Here is a 24,998-nt window from a genome sequence, read left to right as displayed (position 1 = left end):
AGGGAGAGAAAAAGAAAAAGGAAAGCACGGAGGGGAGAGGACATTAGGGAGGAGTGGGGGATAGTGGGAATGGACAGGGGCAACCTGCCAGAGAGAGAGCGGGAGCTGACCTGAGCTGCACGGCTGGTGTGCGAGAGGGAAAGTTCTCCACTTGACCTGCTCGCGTACCGGACGGTGAGTGACTGTGCAGGTATTCGCCCGCTCGAGTAATGCGAGCGCTGGTGGGGGGCGGGATCCGCGACCCGAAGCTCAGCGCCTGTTGGCTGGTGTGGCCCGACCCACGGCGAGCGCTGGTGGGGGGCAGGGTCCAAGAGCAATGCTCGGCGCTTGCAAACATTGGCACAATTATGTGGGGGTTCATCCCCGCTCATTTTAGGAGTGCACTTATCGGAAGCAGACAGGTTCTCTTATTCCCTGTTGCGACATTGGATAACACACCCTGACCCCAAGCAAAAAGCTACCCGAACTTCAAGTCTGCTTGAATTGATGATCTGTGAAGGGGCGGTTAAGGGGGGCATTTTGAGATTATATGAGCTTTTGCGGGGGATTTGCTAACCTCCTGTAGACCAGACTCTGTGCCTCAATGGGAAACAGACCTGGGCCAACAGCTAGACGATGCAGAATGGCTGGACATCTGGGCTAGAGCCCACTCATCGTCTAGATGCGTAATGAACAATGAATGTGCTTTTATTCTGATGGTACTACCCTCCGATGCGGATACACCACTTTCAGGCTTCCATTCCTCCCACTTGTTGGTGAAACTGTGGAGCACACGGGTCATATTTCTACATGTGGTGGGGTTTCTCCCCCTCCCCCCAGGGTCCAGTCGTTTTGGGAGGCTCTTGTGGGGAACGTAGAAGTGATCACAGGGAGCAGACTCCCACTCTGCCCTAAAACTCTATTGCTGGGGTCCCCGGTGGAGGGTGTATACCCCAAGACCGGGGCTCACGCTAAATTGTTGACCCAGCTGCTCTTGGCTGCTTGCATTACTATTACCTCGCGATGGAAAGCCCTGGAATGACCAACCTGATTCTATGGTGGGTTAAGGTTTGGAATGTGATGGTGTCGGAGAGGGTGACCGCAGCAAGAGAGGGGAAACTACACCAATTTCATACGATTTGGTCACCTCTCCTGGAGTATGACTGTAAATACACACCCCTGACTTTTAAACCCCATCTGGCACGGCTATATTTGGGCCACGGTGGGAATGGCTGAGGGGAACAGTGAGGGTGAGCTGCACTAGCGTGAGGGAACAGTGGGGGAATGGGCGATGAGCGGGGATCTGATTGACAGACTTACCTGTGATATTGCCTTCTAATGATGTAATGCTATGATATGTTCCAGCCGTTTGATAAAAACATGTTTTTAAAAAAACATCAAATTCTTATTCAATAGAAAAATTAATGTATACAGTTGTTAAAACGGTTTTGTTTCTAAGTCATTCATACTAACACTATTTTTCACATTCATACCCATCTACCCAACATGTTTCATTCTCCAGCATGGGGTCTGGCATGGATTCACATGCTCATGAATATTTCCCGTCGTCAGGCTGGGAATCCTCGGTAAAGAAAAAACCAGTATCAGTTTTGTTTCTGATCTGTCTTTCGTAGTAGTAACCAATCACTGATCTCTGCGTCATACTGACCACAGCCAATGACTGCCCTCTACCTAAGCCCCGCCTCTGGCAGCCATCTTCAGATTTTTACCGCACGTTCAAGTGTTGGGATCCTCGTGCTATTGCTCTCGAGCGTTAGTGCTATTTTTTCACATTTTTTTTCTCAAAAACTTCGATTTTTCGGTCAAAAGAGCCTCAAGCTCCACCGTTTCTTCATCCGATCAACGGGGACCCGTGTCAGATTCGTCTACGCCCCTCAAGGGTGAAGATTTCGTCGAGCCACGCTTTTGGAGGACTCCAGAAGTTTCTCAGGCCCATCTCGGACATGGCCCAGGAGAAGGGAAGCTCGACGCCCGGAAAGCTGTTCAGGGTCTGCCCTGGATGCCGGCTTCAGAATGTCTTTAAGGAGGACGAACACTCCTTTTGTCTGTACTGCCTACATGAGGACAAGACGCACATGGAGAAGGACTGTGCGTTTTGCGGCAATATGTCGGAGCGGACCATGAAGGACAGCCATCAACGTCTCGCCAACTGGCTGGAAGGGAAGAGCCCGTCGGGCGAGAAGAAGAAGAAATCTGAGCGGTCTTCTAAGACTTTTGAGGACGCCCCGGCGACGGGGGTCCAACACAAGGCCAAGCACCACGAGTCCTCTGGCACCGGGAGCGCCGAACGGTCGGGCTCTACGGGCGCCAGGCAGGGCGCATCCTCCCCGGCGCCATCGACCACGAGCCAACGCTCTGGTTCGGGTAAGAGGAAGGCCGAGCACCCGGCGAAGCTCCTGGAGAGACCCCGGTCGAGCTCGAAGGCCCCATCGGAGGGGGAGCGAGGCAGTGACCCTCCCCCCAAGGAGAAGGCGGTGAGCGCACCTAAGGTGGTGAAGGCCTTAATCCATCCGGCCAAGGCCTCTATCGAGACAGTCGCAGCGGCCCTGGCTCAGCCTGTGGAGGCTACACCAGTGGTGGCGACCTCGGGGCTCAGAGTCTCCCTGCCACCGCGGAGGGAGTCCTCTTTTATGCCCATCGACAGGACCCCCGTGAAACTTCCGACGGAGAAGAAAGGGGGGGGCAGGAGGTAGTCGTGGATTCAGCCTCAACCTCTGAGGAAGAGCTGATCGAAGTCTTAAGCCACGGCGTTGGCATGGAAGAAGACCAGCCCGTCGGGAGGGACCCCGACGTAGGAGACGATAACGTCGAGGGTGCCGACGGGGCTCCTGACCGCCCGTTGGACTCCCCTCAACCAGTGCCGCAAGACAACTCGGCGGCCATTTTGTTGGCTATACAGTCCTTATGCCCGGAGATGAGGACGAGACTGCCGTTACCACCAGCGGAGGAACCGCTCCCGACGGGGGACCCGGAGCCAGGCCCTTCTGGGAGCCCTCCCCCTAAGAGAAGAAGGATTCATCCTCCACCTCCTTTTCAGCCATCGCGCCCTGTTCAGCCCTCCTCCCCGTCCACGACACGTGGGGATGATACGGGGACTGATACGGCCGCGACGGGTACAGACGACGAGGTTTACGACGAGGATCTGCCGTCGTCCCCGCCCGACGAGATTGGATCATTTCACTCCATGATCGCCAGGGCATCCGAGCTTTTCCAGCTCTGCCCGGAAGAGAAGAAGAAGGAAGGTTTCCTTGATCAATGGCGCGAGGCCAAGAGGAAGACGGTCCTCTCTGTACCTCTACTGGACGATATTTGGGATGAGGTCCTCGCCCTCCTCAAGAACCCATCCACGACGCTGGCTAGAAGGGATCGGTACGAGAAGAAGTACCGGGTCCCGGACGCGGCCCCCTTGTGCCTTCGGGCACAGCCGACCCCGGCCTCGGTCGTCTCTGCGGCGCCCAGGAAGAATGCGGGGGGGGCGCGGCCTCTACGTCGACCTCCCCGCCGGACGGCGAGGGAAAGAAATTGGATACGATGGGACGCAGGGTCATCTCGTCTGCAGCGACGACTATTAAGACGGCCAACGCCTTGGCTATCGTAGCTGGCTACGACAGGGAGTTGTGGTACAAACTGGCCCCCCTGCTGGACTTCCTACCGGACGACAAGAGGGCGGATGCCCTAGAGATCTTGCAGGAAGGAGAAGTGGCGTCGGACCACACGATTACGATTGCGACGGACATCGCTGACACTGGATTTCACCAGTTGGGCAACGGCATGTGCCTTAGGCGGCGTGGATGGCTCAAGGCTACTGACTTCCGTCAGGACGTGCAGACCAGAGTCGTGGACATGCCGTTCGACGGAAACAACCTGTTTGGGCAAACAGTGGACGATTCCCTTCAAGCCATCAAGGCAGACACGGAGACGGCCCGGGCTCTCGGGGTTCTCCAGCAACGGCGGCCGCCTTTTCGGAGCGGCGAGGCAAACAGGGTGCCTCCAAACGTTCCGGCGGCGGATTTTCCACCTACCGTCAAGCGGCCAGTTCGTCGTCGCAGGAAGCTTACAGGGGACGAGGCAAGTCAGGCGGACCCCGCCGTCGTCGCCAAGGAGGTCAAGGCGGCAAAGCCTCGTCGAAGCAGGACTGAACCGGCCGTGGGGTCGGGCCCCCACCGAAGCACCCCGGTGGGAGGCCGGCTGGCGAGCTTCGTCAGCGTGTGGGAGTCCATCTCCACCGACCGTTGGGTGCTGGACGCCCTAGCCCAGGGTCACGCGCTCGAGTTTCTAAAGAGGTGCCCACGCGTTCCCACTGTGGCCACGAAAGAACCTCACGTCCCTCAACTTCTCTTGGAGGTAAAGGCGATGGTCAAGAAGGGCGCATCAAGCTCGTCCCAAAGAGTCTTCGGGGCTCCGGAGTTTACTCAAGATACTTCCTCATGAAGAAGAAGACGGGGAGGATGGCGTCCCATCCTGGACCTACGACGACTGAACAAATTCATCAAGGCACAGAAGTTCCGGATGGTCACCCTCCAACACGTCCTGGGTCAGCTGGAGGAGGGTGATTTCCTGTCGTTGTTGGATTTGGAGGATGCCTACTTCCATATTCCCATCCTAAAGGGACACCAAAAGTTTCTCAGGTTCGTGGTCCAAGGGCGTCACTATCAGTTCAGAGCCCTTCCCTTCGGACTGAGGTCGGCACCAGGGTGTTCACCAAGTGCCTCGCACCAGTGGCGGCGCAGCTGCGCCGATAGGGGATCCACGTCTACCCCTACCTGGACGACTGGCTCATCCGAGCGAAGACGAAGGAGCTCGCCGTGGAGCACACGGCAAGGACCGTCCAACTTCTCACGGACCTGGGATTCTCCATAAACTACGCCAAGTCCCACCTGGTGCCCCACGCAAGACGCACTGTTTCTGGGAGCGAAGCTCAACACAGTGTTGCTTCTGGCCTATTCGTCGGAGGAAAGGACGAGGGCCATTTTGGGCAAGGTGCAGCGGATGCTGGTTGCGGACGCGGCCAGAGTGAGGTCCATCAAGTCCCTCGTCGGAATGATGTCTTCTTGCATTTACCTCATCCCCCTGTGCAGGCTCCGGATGCGCCCGTTGCAGGAGTTCCTGGACGCGCGCTGGATCCAGACGACGGGCAGCTTCGAGGAGAGGATCACACTCGACGAGAGTTTCCGACGAGCGATCCGGTGGTGGGGCACCCGCGCGCATCTGACGGCGGGCATGGACTTCCAGACCCCCGGCCACCAGGAGACAGTGACCACGGATGCCTCCCTGGAAGGTTGGGGAGCGCACACCGAAAATCTGCACGCGAGAGGCCTTTGGCTCCCGACGGAGAAGTCCCTCCATATCAACGTCCTGGAGCTCCGTGCAGTGTTTTGGGCCCTCAGGTCCTTCCTTCCGTCCCTCAAGGGCAAGGTGGTGAGGATCTTCACCGACAACACCACCACCATGTTCTACATCAGGAAACAGGGCGGAACCAGGTCCCCAGCCCTGTCCAGGGAGGCGCAGGATCTGTGGCATTGGGCCGTCGCCCAAGGGATGTTTCTGGTGCCGTTTCATCTGGCAGGGATAAAAAAACACCATTGCCGACTCACTCAGCAGGGAGCTGCGCTCGTGCCACGAGTGGGAACTACGACAGGATCTAGTGGACCGCCTCTTCCGACCGTGGGGCACACCCCAGATCGATCTGTTTGCGACGGCGACGAACTACAAGTGCCGGAGGTTCGCCAGCAGGTTTCCCCAGCCGAGGAGCATGGGCGATGCTTTCTCGTTCCCCTGGGAGGGCCTGTTTCTATACGCTTTCCCTCCATTGCCATTGCTGATCCGGCTTATCAACTAGCTCAAGCTCAAGAGGTCACGGTGCAGGATGATCCTCGTCGCACCTGCGTGGCCGAGGCAGATATGGTTCCCGGACCTTCTGGACTTGTCAGCGTCCCCGTCAATCAAGCTGCCAGTGGACGCGGATCTTCTCTCCAGGGAAGGAGGCGCCATCCTCCATCACGACCCGAAGTCGCTGAACTTGCAGGCCTGGCTCCTGCAGCGTTAGAGTTTGGAGGATACGACATACCGGCCGACTGCAGAGAGGTTCTTGCAAAGGCCAGGGCGTCCTCAACTCTTAAATGCTACGGACACAAATGGAAGAGGTTCTCTGTCTGGTGCCACGCACAGAAGATTAACCCTCTACGGATTACGGCTCCCCAAGTACTGCTGTACCTACTGACGCTGGCCAAGGCTGGACTGGCGCACGCGTCCATCAAGATTCATCTTGCTGCGATCTCCCGATACACCAGAACCACTGGGCGGACGTCTTTGTGGTCTCATCGTCTGGTGAAAGAGTTCATGAAGGGACTGTTCAGATCGTTCCCGCCGGTGAAGGCTCTGGCCCCGGTGTGGGAGCTCAACGTGGTGCTGACCAAGCTCATGGGACCTCTGTTCGAGCCTCTGCACTCGGCTCCGGTGAAGTTCTTGTTGTGGAAAACAGCGTTTCTCGTGGCCATCACCTCCGCACGACGGGTGGGAGAGATCCCAGGCCCTTTCCTGCAAGGCCCTGTACTTGACTTTTCACGACACGAGGGTAGTGCTCAGGACGCACCCCTCCTTCATGCCCAAGGTGCCGTCGGACTTCCACCTCAACAAACCCTTGGTGTTGCCTGTTTTCTTCCCGTCGCCTTCGTCGCCGGCTGAAAGGCCTTTGCACTCGCTGGATGTGGCTAGAGCGCTGAAGTTCTACGTGGACCGCACGAAGTGTTTTCGGAAGACGTCACAACTCTTTGTGAACTTTGGACCTGTCAATTAGGGGAAGGCTCTCTCGAAGGCTTCCATTTCCAGATGGCTCTCCGGCTGTATCATGTACTGTCATCAGTTGGCAAACCGACCGCTGCCTGGCCATCCGAGGGCCCATTCCACCAGAGCGATTGCAGCTACCACGGCGTTCCTATCTGGTGTGCCCTTGCTGGACATCTGCAGGGCTGCTACGTGGAGGTCGACGCACACCTTCACGAAATTCTACTGCGTCGATCAGGATTCCAGGGAGGAGTCCAGGGTCGGCCAAGCAGTGCTGCGCAACCTGTTCGCCTAAAGTGAGCCTGGTGAGGAGGTAAGATTTGCTTAATGTTTAGTTTGATGTAATGCTTAATGTTGAGCCTTTGCCACTTCCCGTGGTTGTGCATGTGTGTACTGGTATGTATTCTTTATTCATGAGCATGTGAATCCATGCCAGACCCCATGCTGGAGAAGGAACAAGTTACTTACCTGTAACTGTTGTTCTCCAGCATGGGGCTGGCATGGATTCACATGCGAACCCTCCCGCCTACCCCTCTGCGGCTCTTCACTTGGTCATACTGCCACTTCACGTGCTACCAAATCTGAAGATGGCTGCCAGAGGCGGGGCTTAGGTAGAGGGCAGTCATTGGCTGTGGTCAGTATGACCCAGAGATCAGTGATTGGTTACTACTACGAAAGACAGATCAGAAACGAAACTGATACTGGTTTTTTCTTTACCGAGGATTCCCAGCCTGATGACGGGGAATATTCATGAGCATGTGAATCCATGCCAGACCCATGCTGGAGAACAACAGTTACAGGTAAGTAACTTGTTCCTTCCTCCTTTCACATTTCTAAAACAATTATTCGGAAAATTCATCAGGGTTGTGCACTACACCGCATAATCTCAGTCCCACTAATTCAATTTTTTTCTTCTTTCTTTCTGTAACCTATAATGTTGGTTTTACTGATTCTGCATTTGTTTAGTGAAACTGTATTTCTGTTTATCAGTAATTCTTCTCCTTCTGGACTCAGTCATCAATGTTGCGTTTACCTGAAACAACAATATTTCATGGTTTTAATTTCACTGTTATTTTCAGGTACAATTTAATTACACCATTAGTTACTTTTGATTTAGTTAAGAGAGATCAATTCTCTTTTTTTAAAAATTTGTCTTATGATCTGCATCGTAACTTACTTGCACCATCTAATTATGGCAGCGTTTTAGCAGTACACTGCAACTGCTCATTGTTTCCTTAGGTTTATTAATTTATTCTCTTTATCTCTGGCCCTATTGATTAAGTCCACTGTTCTCAGTCATCTTTTCTGCTCACTGATGGGCGACAGAAAAATGAAAGGCGGACTATTCAGAGTAATATGTTTGTTTATGTGATGTTTATTCAACATATATTGTGCATTATTTCGACATTAGACTCACTGTTGCTAAGGCGCCATTGTCTTTGGAACTAGTCTGTGGCTTCTTATTCAGAACTTTTTTTTTGTTCGCTGCATGTTTATCCATTACGTTGGATTGTCAACAGTATCTACGAATAGAGAAAGCAAAAGATTGGTTTGTTAAACCCATATGTCTCGTTTACCCTCGTAACGCTCATCTCGTTGAGAGGTCTAAATTCGGCTAGCTATTTTGCTTACCTCTGTGTGCTTCTTCCTTGGTCAATCCTTGTTACTGCATTACGGGTCCTCAATGTTCCATACTGTTGCTATAGTAACCAAGTTTTTCTTTCTTGTTCTGAAGTACTTTCCTCTAAATTGTGTGTCATCTGTTTCTGCCGCATTGCCATGGTGTGACAATGGAAACAATTTTTTCTAATGCTGTTTACTGTCTCCGTTCTGATAAGTCGAAATATCCTTGGGCATATTCAGCACTTTCGCTCTTTTTCTGACTGATAAAGAATAAAAACGCTTGATCTCCTGTTCCTCTGTTTATTACTCACTTCTTTTGCCTACTCCTTACGCAGACAGTGATTCTTTACTTTTTTCTGGACATTCGTTGCTCCATCCTCTCATTTAGTCCTCTATCTATACTGTTGGTTAGGAAGATCAATTCTTTTTCTTTTTGTATTAGTCTTTTGTCCTTGTTTTATTTGGTAGATTGTCCATTTCAAGTTTTCTGCTTTGTGCATCAATTCAATAACATGGCTCACTAAAGGTGCTGCAAGTATTATTTTTTTTATACAGCTCTTGTGTTCTGTGAATCGCGTTTTTTCTTTCAGTTTTCCCTATGAATATTTTGCCACATGCCCACCAAATGGCATACACTACCATTTTTGAATTGCAATTTGTTAGTGTTTGTTGTTTCCATGGTCTTTCGAGGCCTATATCTACTTCTTTACATTTGCTGGTTTGACTAGAGCAAGTGCAGTTACCACTTGGATTATGCCCTTTTGGGCATTGTAATCCCCAACTTTCTGTTAGGGTTGGCTGTCTTTTTGTTTGAACCCTGATGTTACCGCGCATTATATGATCTTTGATACCCTTGCTTCTTTTGAAGGCAATCAAAGTTCTTTTCAACAGATGTTTACCTTTCTCCATTATTTTCCAGTTTTTGTGACAGATCTTTTTGATCTGATTGGAGAGGTTGCTATAAGTGTTGATGAACACTAAGTTTGCTTCGTTTTCATTCCTTTTTTTCTTTGTGTGGTCTAACAGAGCTTCATGATTATTATGGTTCGCTCGTTTCATCGCCTTTGTCGATGGATATCCCCTCGGACGTCGGAAGCCAGTCAATAAATATTAGATCATCAGAATTTCAGACAGAGTTAAACCACCCTGACATTGAGAGGGAGGAGTGGAAGTACCGAAGATAGAAAAAAGAAGGTAAGGAGAGCGGGACTGGTGGGCGTAGGGATTCTGGAATTTCCGCTGTACAGATCCCGCGGTGCAGATACGCCTATCCCTACCCCTCACCTTCGACTTCCACAGCCCCCCCACCCCCTCATATTCTCGAGGAGATCAGAGTGCTACAAGATACTATCATCTGAAGTGTAAAAGATTAAAAACCACTTCACTTGCAAATTAGCCGAACAGTACTAACCTAAGAGCAAGTAAAGACCTGTTGACAGGGGTGCCCCCAGAAGCGGGACCGCACTTCAAGGCAAAAGCATTAAGGAACTCAAAAAAAGTGTCTGACTAAGGAAGGGGAGCGGACAGGGGACACCATAGGGGTAAACAACTAACCTACCTCTTCCTAAGAATTGAAAAAGAAGACAAAAATGGAACACATACTCCAAAATTAAATCGGAAAACTAACTAAAAAGGGGAAAGAAAAAAAAAGAGACATCTAAAATGAAACTTCGCAGCACACTAACAAAGGATGATCTCAGATGCCCAGAATGGGACAGGTCCTACTCTGAACAACAGGAGACTTCAGAGGACAAATAATTACAAGACCTACAGACTAGACAGGACGATTGCGCTGTTGAGCCCATTGAAGGGACTGAAGAGAGCCAGTTAATTCAAATCCAGGCTCACATTAATTCTGACACAAGTCCCCCACAAACTCTGTCAATTGCCTGGGGAGGAGTTTTGGAGAACCACCCAATAATTCAATCTTGGAAGCAAGGACTGAAATACAGTTACTACCAAAAAATGACAGAAGAAAATTGATGACCATTTTCACAAAACAAAATCTAAGAATGTGGATGACCAGGATCTCTCGCATGGCGTGCATTCCGTCTGAACAAGTTGAAGCCAATATGGAGAATCAGATGACTCTTAAGGGGGCATTAACTCACCAGAGAGTCCAACAACAGCTAACATCAAAGGCCACACTAGCATGTCAGGCGGGGGAAAGAGATCAATGGGACTGACGACGATGAAACACAAGAAGAAGCCAGAGATTTGGGCTTTCCATCAGACCCAACACAAGCACAGAGCAGCCCCGTCCAAGGGATGCCATGCTCAAATTAGGCCACAATCCCGGCATTACACTTTGTGCTCAATTCCTGTATTCAAACTACTAAAAAACTCAGGCACAAGCTGGGATCCTTCTAGAACTTACTAAGGAAACAGCAAGCCTAGGATCAGCATTGGTTGGGTGCAACAATATTATCAATGCTAGCCTTGTACCATGGATGAAGTACATTCGCCTGGAATTAGCCAAACATGGATTAGCCATATCAGCTATCCAAGTAGCAATGACCTCAAGGAGAAAAGAGGAGGAAGAAAACAAAATACTCTTAAATGAGTTGCTTAGCCAAATGAAACATGAATGTCAAGTTCAAAGGGGACAAGAGGGGGAAGATATACAAGAGGAATTAAATCACCCCTTTGATACCCCTTTATCAGAATCAACCCTTGAGGAATTCAGACGATTAGCTAATGCCGTGGACGGAGCATTAGAAGAGGACCCCACATTGGAGGGGCAACGCCAGCAGTCAAAATATATGTACCAAGCGCAACAAACTCTGCTGGGAATGGACCTGCAACATTCCTAGGGAAGAAGGAAAGAAAGGAAGAGAGAAACAAGGAGGAAAAGAAGAAATAGGACTTCACTCCTTCAAGTGAGGGAAGAAAAGAAAACCAAGAAACAAAAAAATGAAAGATAAAAAATCAGAAACAAATACCTTCCTGAAATCTATACTAAAATCACCAATAAAGGGTATAAGAGAAGAACAACAACCCAGGAAAGACTCACTCTCAGAGGAGGATGAACATGAAGACACGTGTACAAAAGAGGAGGGGAATGCAAAAAAAGTTGTTCTAAAAACCAAAAACAAATGCCATCAAGGTGACCATTTGGACGCTATCGAGATTAAAAGCATAATTGTTGGCATCCAAACAGATTGTAAAGAGTGGGGAAAGGGCGATTAAGAACACACGGATTGGTGTAAAAGAATGAAATGAGGTTAACTCGCTTGTAGCAGAGAAGAACAAGAATACTCCATCCCCCCACCCACCATCGGCTTCACTGCAACATAATCATCCGGTCGCTCCAATTTTTCTACTAAAAATCCGCACTGCTTTGATTACCAAAGCAGTTGAAAGTACTAAGGAGCCCGAGATTGAGAACAAGTCTCTGAAAATAGCTCCAATATTCACGAAATCATGGACCTTATTGCAGGGGAAAAAATCATTGGTTGAGGAAATTAAAATGGGACAAGGCAAATGCACCTCACTCAATCTAAAATCTAATGGAGAAGGAAAATCAACTGATTTAGGAGAGAAAGAAACACGTCCGCCAGCTAATTATCAATATCTAAAATATCCAGCATGGTAAAATAAGAGCAAAGAAGAGACCATGTCTGTATTTGCAATGCCAAAATGATGGCTGAGCATTTCAGACAAAAACAGGAAGCATAAATCACTATGTAGAAGTGCAATTCTTTCATATTTTAAGGTATTACCAAATCTCTATCTTTTGAACTCAATAAACATTGAATCTGTACGCTTCCCAAGTAACCCATTCACAGCTGAAATAGGATCGACATCGAGAGAAGCCTGGGAAGCAATAGTGGGAGCTTCAGAAGAACTGGAAACAAGGGGGCTCACAGTATCACGCACAAAGCCCTTACCATCAGCTTCAACAACGTCACAGGCACCAAAATGGTCCTCTAAAACTAAGGGTTACTCTGGGGAAAGCAGTAAATTGGAGGGTAACCAAGTGGAAGAGAGAAACAGCATTGGTTATCCTCAGGATAAAGCTCTTGCAATGCTTCTAGAGATCCTGACATCGGTATTGCTGAAACTAGGGGTGGGAAATCGGTCTCTTTAGGCAGAAGGGGTTGTCTTTGGTGAGTTGGAACACGCAGGGCTCCAATACATTCACGCTAGGGAAACGAAAAACTACCTATTTCGGAATATTGATGGCCTCCTTCTGCAAGAGACATGGCTGGTAAATCCAATCACAATTGAAGCATATACTGTTTACCTGCTCATCAAAAAGCTGAAAGCAGACCGTCAGGAGGCCTGTTGATGGCATTTAGAAATGCCATAATAAAAGATTATACAGTGATTTTTGAAAATAAAATCTGCATTAAAGCGAGCAAGGTAATACTGAATAACACAAACCCTTGCTTAGAGGTGTTTTTGGTAAACATTTATTGGAATCCTGCTTGCTGTAGCCTTCAAGGCATCCCCAAGATTCTCTGTCATTGCTGGAAAAAATCAAAATCAGTAATGGGAGTGCCTGTGTAATATTAGCGGGGGATTTTAACACCCAATGTATGGCGTAGGAAAAAGAAAACGGGCAAATATGGGCCTCGAAAAATCTCAGTGACTGGAAAAACATGGGTGGAATTTCTAGCAGGATGGGGTCTGCAAATGGTGAATGGAAGTCTGCCAGGAGATATTCCAGCAGCTCCAACCTGGCATCGAGGTAGTTCTGACTCAATAATAGACTATATATTCATGACAGCAGACCTCTTCACACTAGACATTGAAAATCGAGCAACGGGCGGAAGTGATCATTCCAGACTGGAATTACTCTTCTCAGACATCACGTCAGATCAACGAGCTAAACAGGCCCAATCCTACTCGTTGAGTAAATATAAAAAAGAAGGGGATGTTTTAAACGAAAGACTGTTAGAGATTCCAGATATTATTCAGCAAGGCTCTTGCAAACCTGAGCAATTTATAACATACATCTGGCAAATATGTCCACCAAGCAATGGGGGGAGCAGTGGAAGCAAACAAGTGCATCGACACTCGATGAGGTGACCAGACTGGAGAAAAAAAAACACTCAATCTGAAACTGAGACAGTTGAAAAGAGCAAGCCTCAGTAGAGAATCTTACGGAAAGGAGTCCAGGAGAGCCCCACAAAGGTACAAGCAGTGAGCGGTGGCCAGGAGGATGTGGTGACTCCAGCAGGATGGCAAGTGCATGTTGAGATTAGTAGTAATAAGGATTCCGGTGAATTCTGGTCAGTGATGCGCCGCCTTGAAGACAACCCAGACACAGCATTATGCAATTTGGTACCAGAAAAAGCTGGATAGAGTTCTTGTCGTCAAGTTTCAAAAAGCCGGCGGAAAGTGAAAGTCTTCCAGATGCATCTGTCTGTTGGTGTCTCCCGCTAGGGGTGCAGTCTATAGTAGACCTGATTGCTATCAATTCCAAAGCAGCAGGGTCAAATGGCCTAACCTACCAAGTGCTGAAAAAACAGCCCCTACTCTGGGCCAAAATATTATCCTGGCTATTTGGAGAGATTCTGGAAAGTTAACAATTTCCCTCATCATGGAAGTCGGCAATCATTATCCCGCTTTTTAAGGGGGGTGATCGAATGCAACCCACAAACTATCGGCAGATTTCCCTTTTAGATATTGAGAGTAAACTCTTCATAAAAATCTTATTGGAGCAGTTACAGATTTGGGTCAAGAGGGAAAAAATACTCTCAAAACATCAAACAGCCTTCAGAGGCGGACACTCGACAGCATTAAATGGGGTCATACTAAACATCTTAAGCAAAAAGACAATGGTCAAATGTGAACAACATCTCTATGGCACCTGGGTAGATGTGGTGTTCGACCATGTGAATAGAACACGATTATGGGCAAAACTGAAGAAATGGAGCATCCCGGACGGACTCTTGTCTATGCTGGTAGAACTGCATAAGGACACAACTATTAGAGTCCGGCTAGACGACGAAAGACACTTGTCAGAACCAATAAAGGTCAAAAGAGGAGTATGTCAGAGCTGTCTGGGTGCGCTCTTATTCTTTAATTTCTACCTGGCTGGGAGAGGCATTGGAAGAATCGGCACTGGCCAGTCCCATAATAAATGGGTGTAAGATCCACTGGCTTGCTTACACTGACGACGTGGCCTTGTTAGACAAGACCCTGATAGGGCTACAGCGACTTCTTGATAGATTGGATACCTATGCACAGGAAAATAACCTAGCAATCAATCCAAAGAAATCAAGGATTGTAGTATTTAAACATCCACTCAAGAAGTTAAACTATGGGGACTGGAAGCTTGGGGGTCAGAGTATCCCAAGAGTTGAAGATCTAACATATCTGGGCTACAAGGTATATGCTGCTCCATTGCAGGGGAAGTTGGAACAGGATATGCAACTTAAAATCTCCCAACTCATCCCACAAATGAAAAAGATCTTGTCAACATTCTGTAAATTCTCACTCATGCCACTAATCAAATTCTACACTACCAGAACTGGTTCCAGTGATCCTGTATGGGATAGAAGCAAAAACATGTCTCTTGAATGTAGATTGGCAAAGGCTGGAGGGGCAAGTCTGGAAGAGAGTACTGGGCCTTCCATCGAATCATCCAATGTCCTCTCTGATTTCTTGCAAATTCTCGCAAACTTGGAAGAAAGAACATTGAGAGGGTTGGAAAAAGCAGGAACAGATTTAGAGACGCTCCTATCCAGTCCTATAAAGGCAAAAAAGCTCTTGGAAGAAACTGATTGGATAATGACAATTGATAAAATGCGATCCAACACCCCTGAACATTTTTTTCTAAAAGCAGAAAAAAAACAAAGAACTTTGGCCCAATACCTCATGAAATTTCCGGATTGGAGGATTAGAATGAACTTCCTGAGAATAAGGCTCAATGTTGTACATACAGGAGAGATACTCTCAGTCAGGGGAAGAGGCAATCACTTTTTGTAATACCTGTAAAACACCCTCTAACCAGTCGTTGAAACATCTACTGATGGACTGCGAAGGGACTTGGCCAGTAAGTCACTCATACTTTGCAAGATTTGATATTGGGGGGGGGGGGCAGACCATATTGCAGACCAGTTTTGTAACGGACTAATTTCTGGCTATTCGAGTTCCCTAACAATAGCAGTGGTAAAAGTCCTTGAGAAATTGGATTGGACATTGTTGCAACCTAGAAGATCCCAGATGCTGTACAAGAAAACCTGCACCCCTAGACAACGCATTGATGGTGAAACAGCAGTGTGTGGGGCTAACACGTGCTTCTATATCAGTCATCATAACTTTTTAAGTTTGTTTCCTTTTTTTTCTTCAACTCTATTTTTAATCCAATTCTTGACTAAAATATAAGGCTTAAAAGAGCTTATTATTTGATTTGGCTGTCCAGGCATAGCGCTGGATAGCTATGCCTGGTGCTTAGCAAAGGATATTTGTTCTTCAGAAAAAGCTCTTTTCTTTTTAATGATTCCTTTTGTATGTTTTATTATCTGGTTGTTAACTTGAAATGGAAATAGAAGATTTTGTAAAAGGTTTCAATTAACCAAATACAAATTAAATATATATATATATATATATATATTTTCTATTTGCAAAAGGTGTAGAGAAGCTCATTTTATGGATGATTGTATACAGTTGAAATACATAACAAAAGTATTGTTCTCTGACCTGTACAGAGATCTTGATAATCAAGTGCATGCCCAAAAACACATAGGACCAGCCAGACATGTTTTGAGTATTAAAAGCTATTAAAAAGAAGGAATTGTTTGGCGGGGTTCTTAAAAATACCCTCCAGTCTCCAAATGAGTCCTTTTCATGCCATTCACTCACCCATACACGTTTTGCTGCATTCACTCAAACGCACTGTGCAACCATAACATTCACACACACTACATCCACATTCATACGACATGCGCACTCACACCCATACATACATTATTCACATGCCTGCACACACAGAGACATGCACACATTTCTTTTTTAAAAGGCTTTCTTGCCTGCTTCTCGCATGAGGTTGCTCCAGTGGCTACTTCAGAGTTAGCGATCTCAATTCCATGGTGACGTGTCAAACCTATCTCAAGTCTCGTACTGTGTTGGACCCTCTTAGACAACATGCTGAGTCGATTGTTGCTTTTGCAACCCTGGCCCCAAATCCTGGTGGTCATGGATGCCTCCTTGAAGGGCCGGGCTGCTCACCTGATGAGCAGTCTCTGGTCCTCAATGGAAGCTCAGGAACACATCACTTTGCTGGAGCTGTAGGCTATGAGGTTGACCATGATTGCCTTCCTCCCCTCTGTGTGAGGCAAGTGTTTGTGTTGGTCTTGATGGACAAAACGATGACCATGCTCTACCTAAACAAGTTTGCCTCTGCAGAGACGCAATATGACTGTGGTCCGGGGCTCTGCTGAAGGGCGTGCCTCTGACAGAGGCCCATCTTGCCGGAATGGAGAACATCATTGCAGTTGCAGAGCTGATGGACTTCGGCCTCCCATGAGTGGGAGGTATACCAGGAGGTTCTGGGAGACTCCTCAAGTTGGGGGGGGCTCTGGTTGTCGAGTAGAACTTTTGCTTTCCCGCATAATCCCGTCATTCCACTGGTTCTCAGGAGACGGCAGAAATTCTGGGCCACATTGATTGTGAGCATTCCCGACTGGACCCGAAGGACATGGTACCTGGAGCTTTTGGATGCATCCATCTGGCCTCCCTGCTGCCTCCTGGCAAGGGTAGACCTGCTCTCGTTCAGGGGCAGGTCCTCCTCCTGAGCCTCAGCAGCTTGAACCTACATGCTAAGAGCATAAGGTACACAGAGTGAGACTTATCAGACAAGGTTGTAGAAGTGGTCCTTTTAGCTCTGAGGCCTGCCACCAAGTCATTCTATGCCTGGAAACGGCATATGTTTTCAATTTGGTGTAGGGAGAGTGATCTGCCCCGTTTGGCCTGTCCAACTTCCTCTATTTTGGAATTCCTGCTTGCTTGGGCAGGCTGGCAAGGGTGTTGCTAGGTCTGGAAAAGATCCAGGGCTACACTAATGTCAGGACTGTCAGAACTCTGGGCTAGCTAGCCTTTTGGTTGTAGCCCCTGAGCTTCTATCTGGAGCTACAATGAAAAGACCCAGAGCTATAGCCCCTCAGTCCCCCTGCCCCACCCTCCCCTCAGCAAAGCTTCTGCCGGCTGGGCCTTCAGGTTGGTACCATGAAGAGGCACCTGGCTTCTATTTGGGCCTTTAAACCATCCCCCCCAAGCAGGGCTTGCTTTTCACCATCCCCACTGTTATGCTGTTTTTGCTGGCTTCGGTAACCATTTTACCCCCACAACAGTTTATTGTTCCTGCATGGTATTTTTATTTAGTTTCGAATTTTTTGTTACAGGAGCTCTGTTTGAGCCCTTGCATTTTTGTTATTTCAGACTGCTCTCCCTAAAGGGGATTTTCGTGGTGGCCATCACTTCCGCAAGACTGGTGAGTGAGTTTGATTTGAAATAGGATTTTTATAGTGCTACCACCAAAAAGTCATCCAAGCGTTGACCTGCATACAGCAGAACTGAAGATAAAGAAGGCAAATGCAGGGCTTTCTTTTCAAAACATAAGGTTTTTATTTTCCTATGGAATTTCAAAAGGTTGCTGATGGCTCCAATAACTTGTGGGAGCTCATTTCATAGCTTGGATGTAACTAAAAATATCTTCCCATAACCGTAGCCTGCTTCGCCACAGGAGGTATAATCAAGCATTTATTGCTGGGACAAGCCCCTTTGAATTAGGCTCTGTCATAGTAGACCTGGGGAAGGCTTTAAACATGATCCTAATCCTGGATGGAACATTAAGCCAATGCAATTTCCTTATTACTGGGATAATGTGGGCATGACAAAGAGCTTTTGTGACAATGCATACTGCAGTATTCATGCTAACTTGATGTTGTTTAAGAACGTATGAATGATCACCAAGACATAGAGCATTGTGTTGAATTCCGGGCTTTGTTGGTTAAACGTCTATGCCAGATTTTCTTCAAGGAGAGTATGACTGAGAGTGATACTGCCCTTCCTGCACAATTTTGTCTAAATTTCATCTCTCTCAGAAGATTCATATTCCTTAGTTTTTAACTCCACCTCACCCATCTAAGATGTAGCAGTTCCATTCTCTGGATCCTGAGTGAGCCATAGGCTACTGTGTCTCTCTGATGGCAGACATCAGGAAAGATGGCATGCTCTTTGGCAGGGAAGGATGTGCTTGATTGTCTCAGGACTCAATAAGCCTTGCTGCCATCTCTACCCTGCAGAGGGTAGTCCCTGTCATGGACATATGTCAAGTATGGCCTTTTCTGCATACGCATACCAAGCATTGCAGCCTGGATTTCCTTTTCTATATTGCTGTGTGAGTGTATGGGGGGGAGCATCCATTAGAACAACAAATTACCTCTCTAATGTTTTTTTCCGATGGATTAGTCCTTCCACAGATTCCTTTGCACACTCCTAACCTGGCACTCTTAGAATTTAGCTCCTAAATCTCATCTGTTCTGCGGTCTCTCAGCTGCTGGATGCTAGGGAAAAGGGCAGAACTGTGGTCATGTTCTGTGATGATCAGCTACATTTGAAGAGAATATCTAAAATGAGGAATCTTTAGGAGGAAGGACTTATCCATCAAAAACAAAGAACACTACTGATAGACAAGTCATTTCTTCATCAAATAGCAGTGGTGAAGCATTTGGAGCAGCCAGTCTGAAGTATGCTTGCACTAGGAACTTGAGGGTGCAGGCTTTGAGTGCAGGGTGCAGGATTTGGAAGAAACTCCTCCCACCTGCTGATAACGAGAGCAGTGCATGTCTGCACATGCGGCAGCACCAGCATTAATGTTGGCTTACCTGCCCAAAGTGTGCTTTCACTTGGACCTTGGTGCTGCAGGACTCTGAAAATCCTCCTCCCACTTGCTTATAACCAGAGCTGCTGGCCATCCACAAGACTGTGGCAGATGGGCGAGTTTGAACAGTCATACTGTCACTATAAAACTGGAGTGTCACCAGGGAATTAATTCTATTATTTGGAAGAGACCTTTTCTCATGATGGTGGCTCCAATCTGTAACTGTTACCTCCGTGTTGAACTATATTCTTCCTCACTTACGACCTGGGTTTTATTGACCTGTGAAGTACTGGAAAAGAATGTTGATTTTGAAACTGACTTGAGTTTGTTATGTTCAAAATATTTCTTCTGGGCTCACAAGCCAAGGGCATGCACAAGAGCTGACGAACTAAAGGAAATGGGGTAGTGGGGGGAACTGATGAGCAATTTGTGTTATGCAGCGAGCCATTAGTCAAAATACAAACCGAACAGAAAAGTATAAATAGCCCAAGTGCGAAAAGGGCGAGTGACACCCCAGCTGACCGTTTGCGTTTGGAGTTTGCGGCAGGAGCGCAGTTTGTGTTTTCATTCCCCTGCTTCCCCTCTGCGGCGAGCCGTGAGGAAGCAGGAAGAAGCGAGGTCATGCCCCCTGGGAGGCCATGCCCACACAAGGAAGTGGAACTGAAAAGGAGCTCCCAGCCGCCCTTGCGGCGATAGGCCCGAGCGCGAAAAGGGCGAGTGACACCCCAGCTGACAGTTTGGCTGTTTGCTGGCTTGCTGGTCTTGTCAGACAAGCAAAAAACCAACCTCAACATAGAAGATAGACATTCTTGGACCGTAGAGGAGCTGCACTATGCAAGAAAATGGGCCGCCTGACGAGCGAACCTACTGACTCGAGGCGGCGGTGAAAACGAGGATGCAGGTAAGACAGAGGTTAGCTTCCCATCCAGCACACCCTCCAGACCCCCGAAAAGTAAACTCCTACCCCCTCTAAAACAATCACGGTTACCATTTACTTAAGAGAGACTCCTCCAGGAGATGCTAGAGGATGTCCAAATTCAACCCCAATCCCAAGACCCAATCAACATACTCACTCTACCTGGACTACCTGAAAAGGACCAGGTATCGAAAGAGTGTGATGAACCTGGGAACATAGCAGACAGAATTAACAAGAACATAGAAGCCACCAAAATGGGCGATGAGGAGCAACCACCCATACAGCCCATGTCTTTGGAGGGGACCTCTAGGGACTTGAACACTGTTAACACACCTAAAGCACCACAAAGCAATTTGATACCCCCATGGAAGCCAGAGGGGCCCCCGCTGACACCACAGCAGCGGGCCACTGATACGGAACAGAAGGGATGTAAGAACATGGCTGAGATGCCTAAAACAATTCTCCTAGATATGACAGACTGGCCATGTAAGGAAATACTGAATACAAGCTGGAGAGGGGAGGAAGCACAGAATCCTGAGACGATCAAACCTGTACAACAGGATCATGCTTCCCCCATACCCATCAGGAGACCAGACGCCAATAGACCTATTAGACACTAACAACGACACGCCTACTATAACTCCAGTAGCTGTGACAGAAGTGGGAGAAAACTCCTCACCTCAGATACTTAAATCTAACCTTGAGGTGGCCTTTCACAGGGTGAAAATCGCTGGTAGCTCATTTGAAGAATCCAGAGCCAATCTTGAATTAAATGCCAGTGGAAAAACTCACACTACTAACCTTCGAACAAGCACTCGAAAAACATTAGATGAAGCTATCTTATCAACTCCCACTTTGAAAGAAACTCAACATAAGAAGAGCACGCACTCTAGAAAGGATGCCTTTGAAGCATATGAAAGACGAACAGGAGAAATTAGCGAATCAGAGTTAATGACCTGGCAGGACGAGGCCTTCTGGGGAGATATGGATATATCACCTCAAGCCTCGGACCTAATCAAATCCAAAATGCCAAGAAACTCCAGGGCGGCGGAGATATCCTGGAGCCCAGGGAGTGAAAATCCCTCAGGGACCAGGACAGGCTCTCCTAATCTCAAGGTCCCAAATGAATGGAAGACTATGGAGGAAGAAAATGCAGTATCTCTGCCTTGGCACAGAAACTTGTTCAGGATATCGCAAACCTCACTGGTAAAATTACCACAGAAAAAAGGAAATGTTTGTCCTTTATTAAAGAAAAAATAGCTGCGCTTGATGTCGAAGACCATGAGGAATGGGAAACTCAGAAACGATATGGACAAAAAGAAAATGATACAGGGTTCCCTATGAATAAAGGTATAAATAAGACAAGGAGGTGAATCGGGGACAAAAAAACTAATTGGAAGCATGGATGGATGAATAGTCCCTTGGAAAAATAAGAGATGTGCAATAAGGGGAGAACGGACAACCTTGTGCAAATGCTGAATGTGGTAGTGGCGGCAGTAAACACTACGATGGCCCCTTTTCTCAAGCTGTACGAGAACATCAACGAAACCCTGCACACGGTTTATTCGTTAAACTCTACAATGAAGGATCAGATAACTGAAATCGAAGGAGTGTTAAAAAGATTAGTGCTGAGAATGGACAAAGAAGCAGATAAATCTCATAAGTGGCAAGACTGTCTAAGTGATTTAGCACGCCGTGATGCCAACGATAAACAATATTTGATGGAGGCGATCCTAGAAGATCACAAGTGGATTTGTACCAATTATCAACGAGACACCCGCAACTGCCCTCATATCGAGGCATCTCGAGTAGATAGAGGGGAACACGAAGCAATGAAAGCTCCAAATTCGGTTTTAGTAGGAAAAAATATCATGAAACAAGATAAAGGGGGACCCGTGAGACTAGGAAGGGGTCCCAATAAAATCAAAGCAAAACAAGATGGCAAAGAAAATCCAGCTAATGATCTCCCTCAAAAGGCTATGCGGAAAATGGGCAAGGACGAAAGGGATGAATCAAGCTACGCAATTTTTGGTGAAGTACAAAATGAGACTAAGAGCAGAAAGGAAACTACCTCAAAGGGACCAGCTAAAGAGCCGCAAGACAAGCTGCAAAAAAAGCCAAAAAATCAAAGTATTAAACAGAAGGAATGTGGCTCAAGAACCTTCCTACGAAATATAAAAATTCCGGCTAGGGAAGAACAAAACCAGCCAGCAAAGAAGCCAAGGCTGGAAATGAAGATCTGCAATTCATCTAGTAAAAACAAAATTTCTAAAAACCCAGACTCGCCTGAAACCGAACGTGAAGAGGACTCGGGTGGATACTTGAGCGACTCTATTGAACTGATAGATGAAAATAATGAGGACGAACAATGGCAAAATATTAGTAAATCAGACTCGCAAGCGATTGACAATCAGACCCATCAATATGAAACAGAAAAAAGGACTAAAAGAGATGAAAAACGAAAACAGCCAAAGAGGAGAGTAAAAAAGACGGATGATCGAAGGCACCAGGAGCCCAGGAAACGATCCCGTAGTAGGGAAATGAAAAATGAAACTGAACACAAAAGACTCATATTTTGGAAATCCCTAGAAGAGCGGCGGAAAAGGTCTCAATCAGTAGGACCAGTACGACCAGTACGAATAAGAACCCTGCGAAATATGACAAGCCAGCAAAATAACGAGACAAAGGAGACGACAGAAGGAAATAAAAGGGACTACGGAGAGGAAAAAAAAAGGTACGCATAGTCCCCATAAACTCAAGCTGAAGAGAGTAGCAAAAGATCATCCTCAATACAAAAAATCTGATGACTATCATCACTTAGAAAGATCTCGGCGCACGACTTTTAAATAGTCGAATTTCCAGACGAAAAGAGGCCAGATGTGATAATCCATCTGCGAACACAAAGAACAGCGGATCTCATGCTAAAATCCAAGGGTAAGCTAGCAGACGCAGGGTTCAGATTAACAGAGGTGGAAGGAGATGAAATAAACCGCAGAAAGGAAAACTCCGAATCGCTCATCACTTGAAACATACAAATCAAGAGCAGAATGGTGGTATGTAGAACCCCCAAGAGACCATCAAAAAAATCCAGTCTGAGAGCATAATAAAATCAGGCACAGTGAAAGGAATGGGGAAGAAAGGATTGTACAGCAAATTAAAGGGAGAGAGGCCCAGAAAAACAAACTGTCAAGGTCAATCCCACTGAGGAAAGACTACAACCGGACAGAACGAGATGTGCTGAAAGAAAGGCTGAAGAAAACAGAGAGGGGGAGACAGAAACAAACTGGATGAAAAAAGATAGAGCGATGGATTCAGGCCCCTCGCTGGTAGCAGAATGGCAAAATTGAAATTTACAGTGATAACTCCAACTCAAAAACCTTAATGCAAGGTAGCGGAAGTCAACGACTAAAACAAGGAGCCAATGATCTAAAACCGGAAAAAAAGAGACAATAGGCCAACACTGAGGCAGTGAGGGGGAAATCCCTACTGGCCTCATGCAACACAAGGGGCTTTAATCACCTTTACTCGGGGAAACAGTGCCTTTCTGGAGAAATATGAAATAACCTGCATCCCGAAATCTTGGATTAGATAGATTCCCTTATGTGAGGGCTACGAGGTGTACATGAACCCGGCAAAGAAAGGACTACTGGGCAGACCCTGTGCCGGTCACCTGGCATTTGTAAAAGGTGAATGCGACCTCCAAGTACTGAGTCACTGCACTTCGAGCCCGTATGTCCAGATCTTAAAGATCAAGAAAAGGTTTGAATCTCAGGACATCAGTCTCCTCTTAATCAACACCTACTGGAGCCAAACTGACTCTGATACCGAAATGTATCTATCAGATATAAGGAAAGCAATAGTCGAATCCATGATCAAAGGAAAAAATCAATCAATTATTATATGCAGAGATCTAAACTTAAAGCTGCTGGACAAGACAGGAAAACTAAAATCAGCAGCTGGAAGGAAACAAAAAATGATGGTCGGATGTAATGGAAATTTAAGAGATGAAATCTTAAATGGACAGACAAAAGGAGACCTTGAAGGAACAATCACATGGTCAAACAATTTAAGTAGCGCGGTCCTCGACTACTGCTTTGTTTCAGGAAACACTCAAAAGTGGATAAACACATTCACTGTGAAAAAGCAGAAATCTAGCGATCACGCTCTATTAGAGCTGGAATTCAAATGGGGATCTGGTTGTGCAACAAATCAGGCACACCCGGTATTAGAAGTTTTGTGGGGAAGAAACCGGCTTAGAATAAAAACTCAGGAAATTGCTAAAGTAATGGATGGGTTCAATAACCAGGTAAAAAGAAGCCCAGGAGAAGTAGAATACAAATGGTTATTAAAGGAATACGTGGTACAGTGTGATGGAAACAAAAATCGATCCATCACTAGGAAACATGCGTTAAATGCCGATCTTGTGAAAGACGAAAGACGAAAGATCCATCGTGCAGAATGAAGAAGTGTAAGAAAAGCGCAATGCCCAACAAAGAGCATCTAATACAAAAGTGCAAACATTCTTATAAAAACTGGCTATTCGAGGGGATTGGGGCCTCCGACGTATTCCATATCTATGAAATGTAATGACCACAGCTGTGCTGTTTCGGAAACTTTTTTCGGCGGCTGCGTCCTGCGTCGATGAGCCGTCGTCGAGGACCTCGTCCGACGTCATCCGATGTGATAAGTAGGACGCACGACGCCCGTAGCCTCAGTTCCGTTTTTTCCGCGAACGTGTTGCTTCGTGAATCTCGGTTACCGCCTCGACTCTTTGGAGTTCTGTTCTTCTCGGTTCTTCGAACCTGTTCGTTTTTTTGAAAATCCTTCGTGTGAAGATGTCTT

General features: G+C 47.2%; 1 protein-coding gene across 1 annotated transcript; it reads left to right on the top strand.

Moving 5' to 3' along the window:
* Positions 1-21,664: 21,664 nt before the first annotated feature.
* LOC138448014 (capping protein inhibiting regulator of actin dynamics-like) lies at positions 21,665-22,900 on the top strand. The gene has a single exon (XM_069604545.1). The coding sequence runs from the start codon at positions 21,665-21,667 to the stop codon at positions 22,898-22,900; it is 1,236 nt and encodes a 411-aa protein (XP_069460646.1).
* Positions 22,901-24,998: the final 2,098 nt, after the last annotated feature.

The sequence above is a fragment of the Ambystoma mexicanum genome, chromosome 3q (assembly GCF_040938575.1).
Source record: "Ambystoma mexicanum isolate Mex_15411 chromosome 3q, UKY_AmexF1_1, whole genome shotgun sequence".
NCBI classification, from domain to species: Eukaryota; Metazoa; Chordata; class Amphibia; order Caudata; family Ambystomatidae; genus Ambystoma; species Ambystoma mexicanum.
Note: the sequence above shows the minus strand (reverse complement) of the source record. Positions and strands in the feature narration are given on the sequence as shown.

Excerpts from the sequence above, each read along its gene's own strand:
- LOC138448014 (XM_069604545.1), top strand. The coding sequence starts at position 21,665 with ATGGCCCCTTTTCTCAAGCTGTACGAGAACATCAACGAAACCCTGCAC.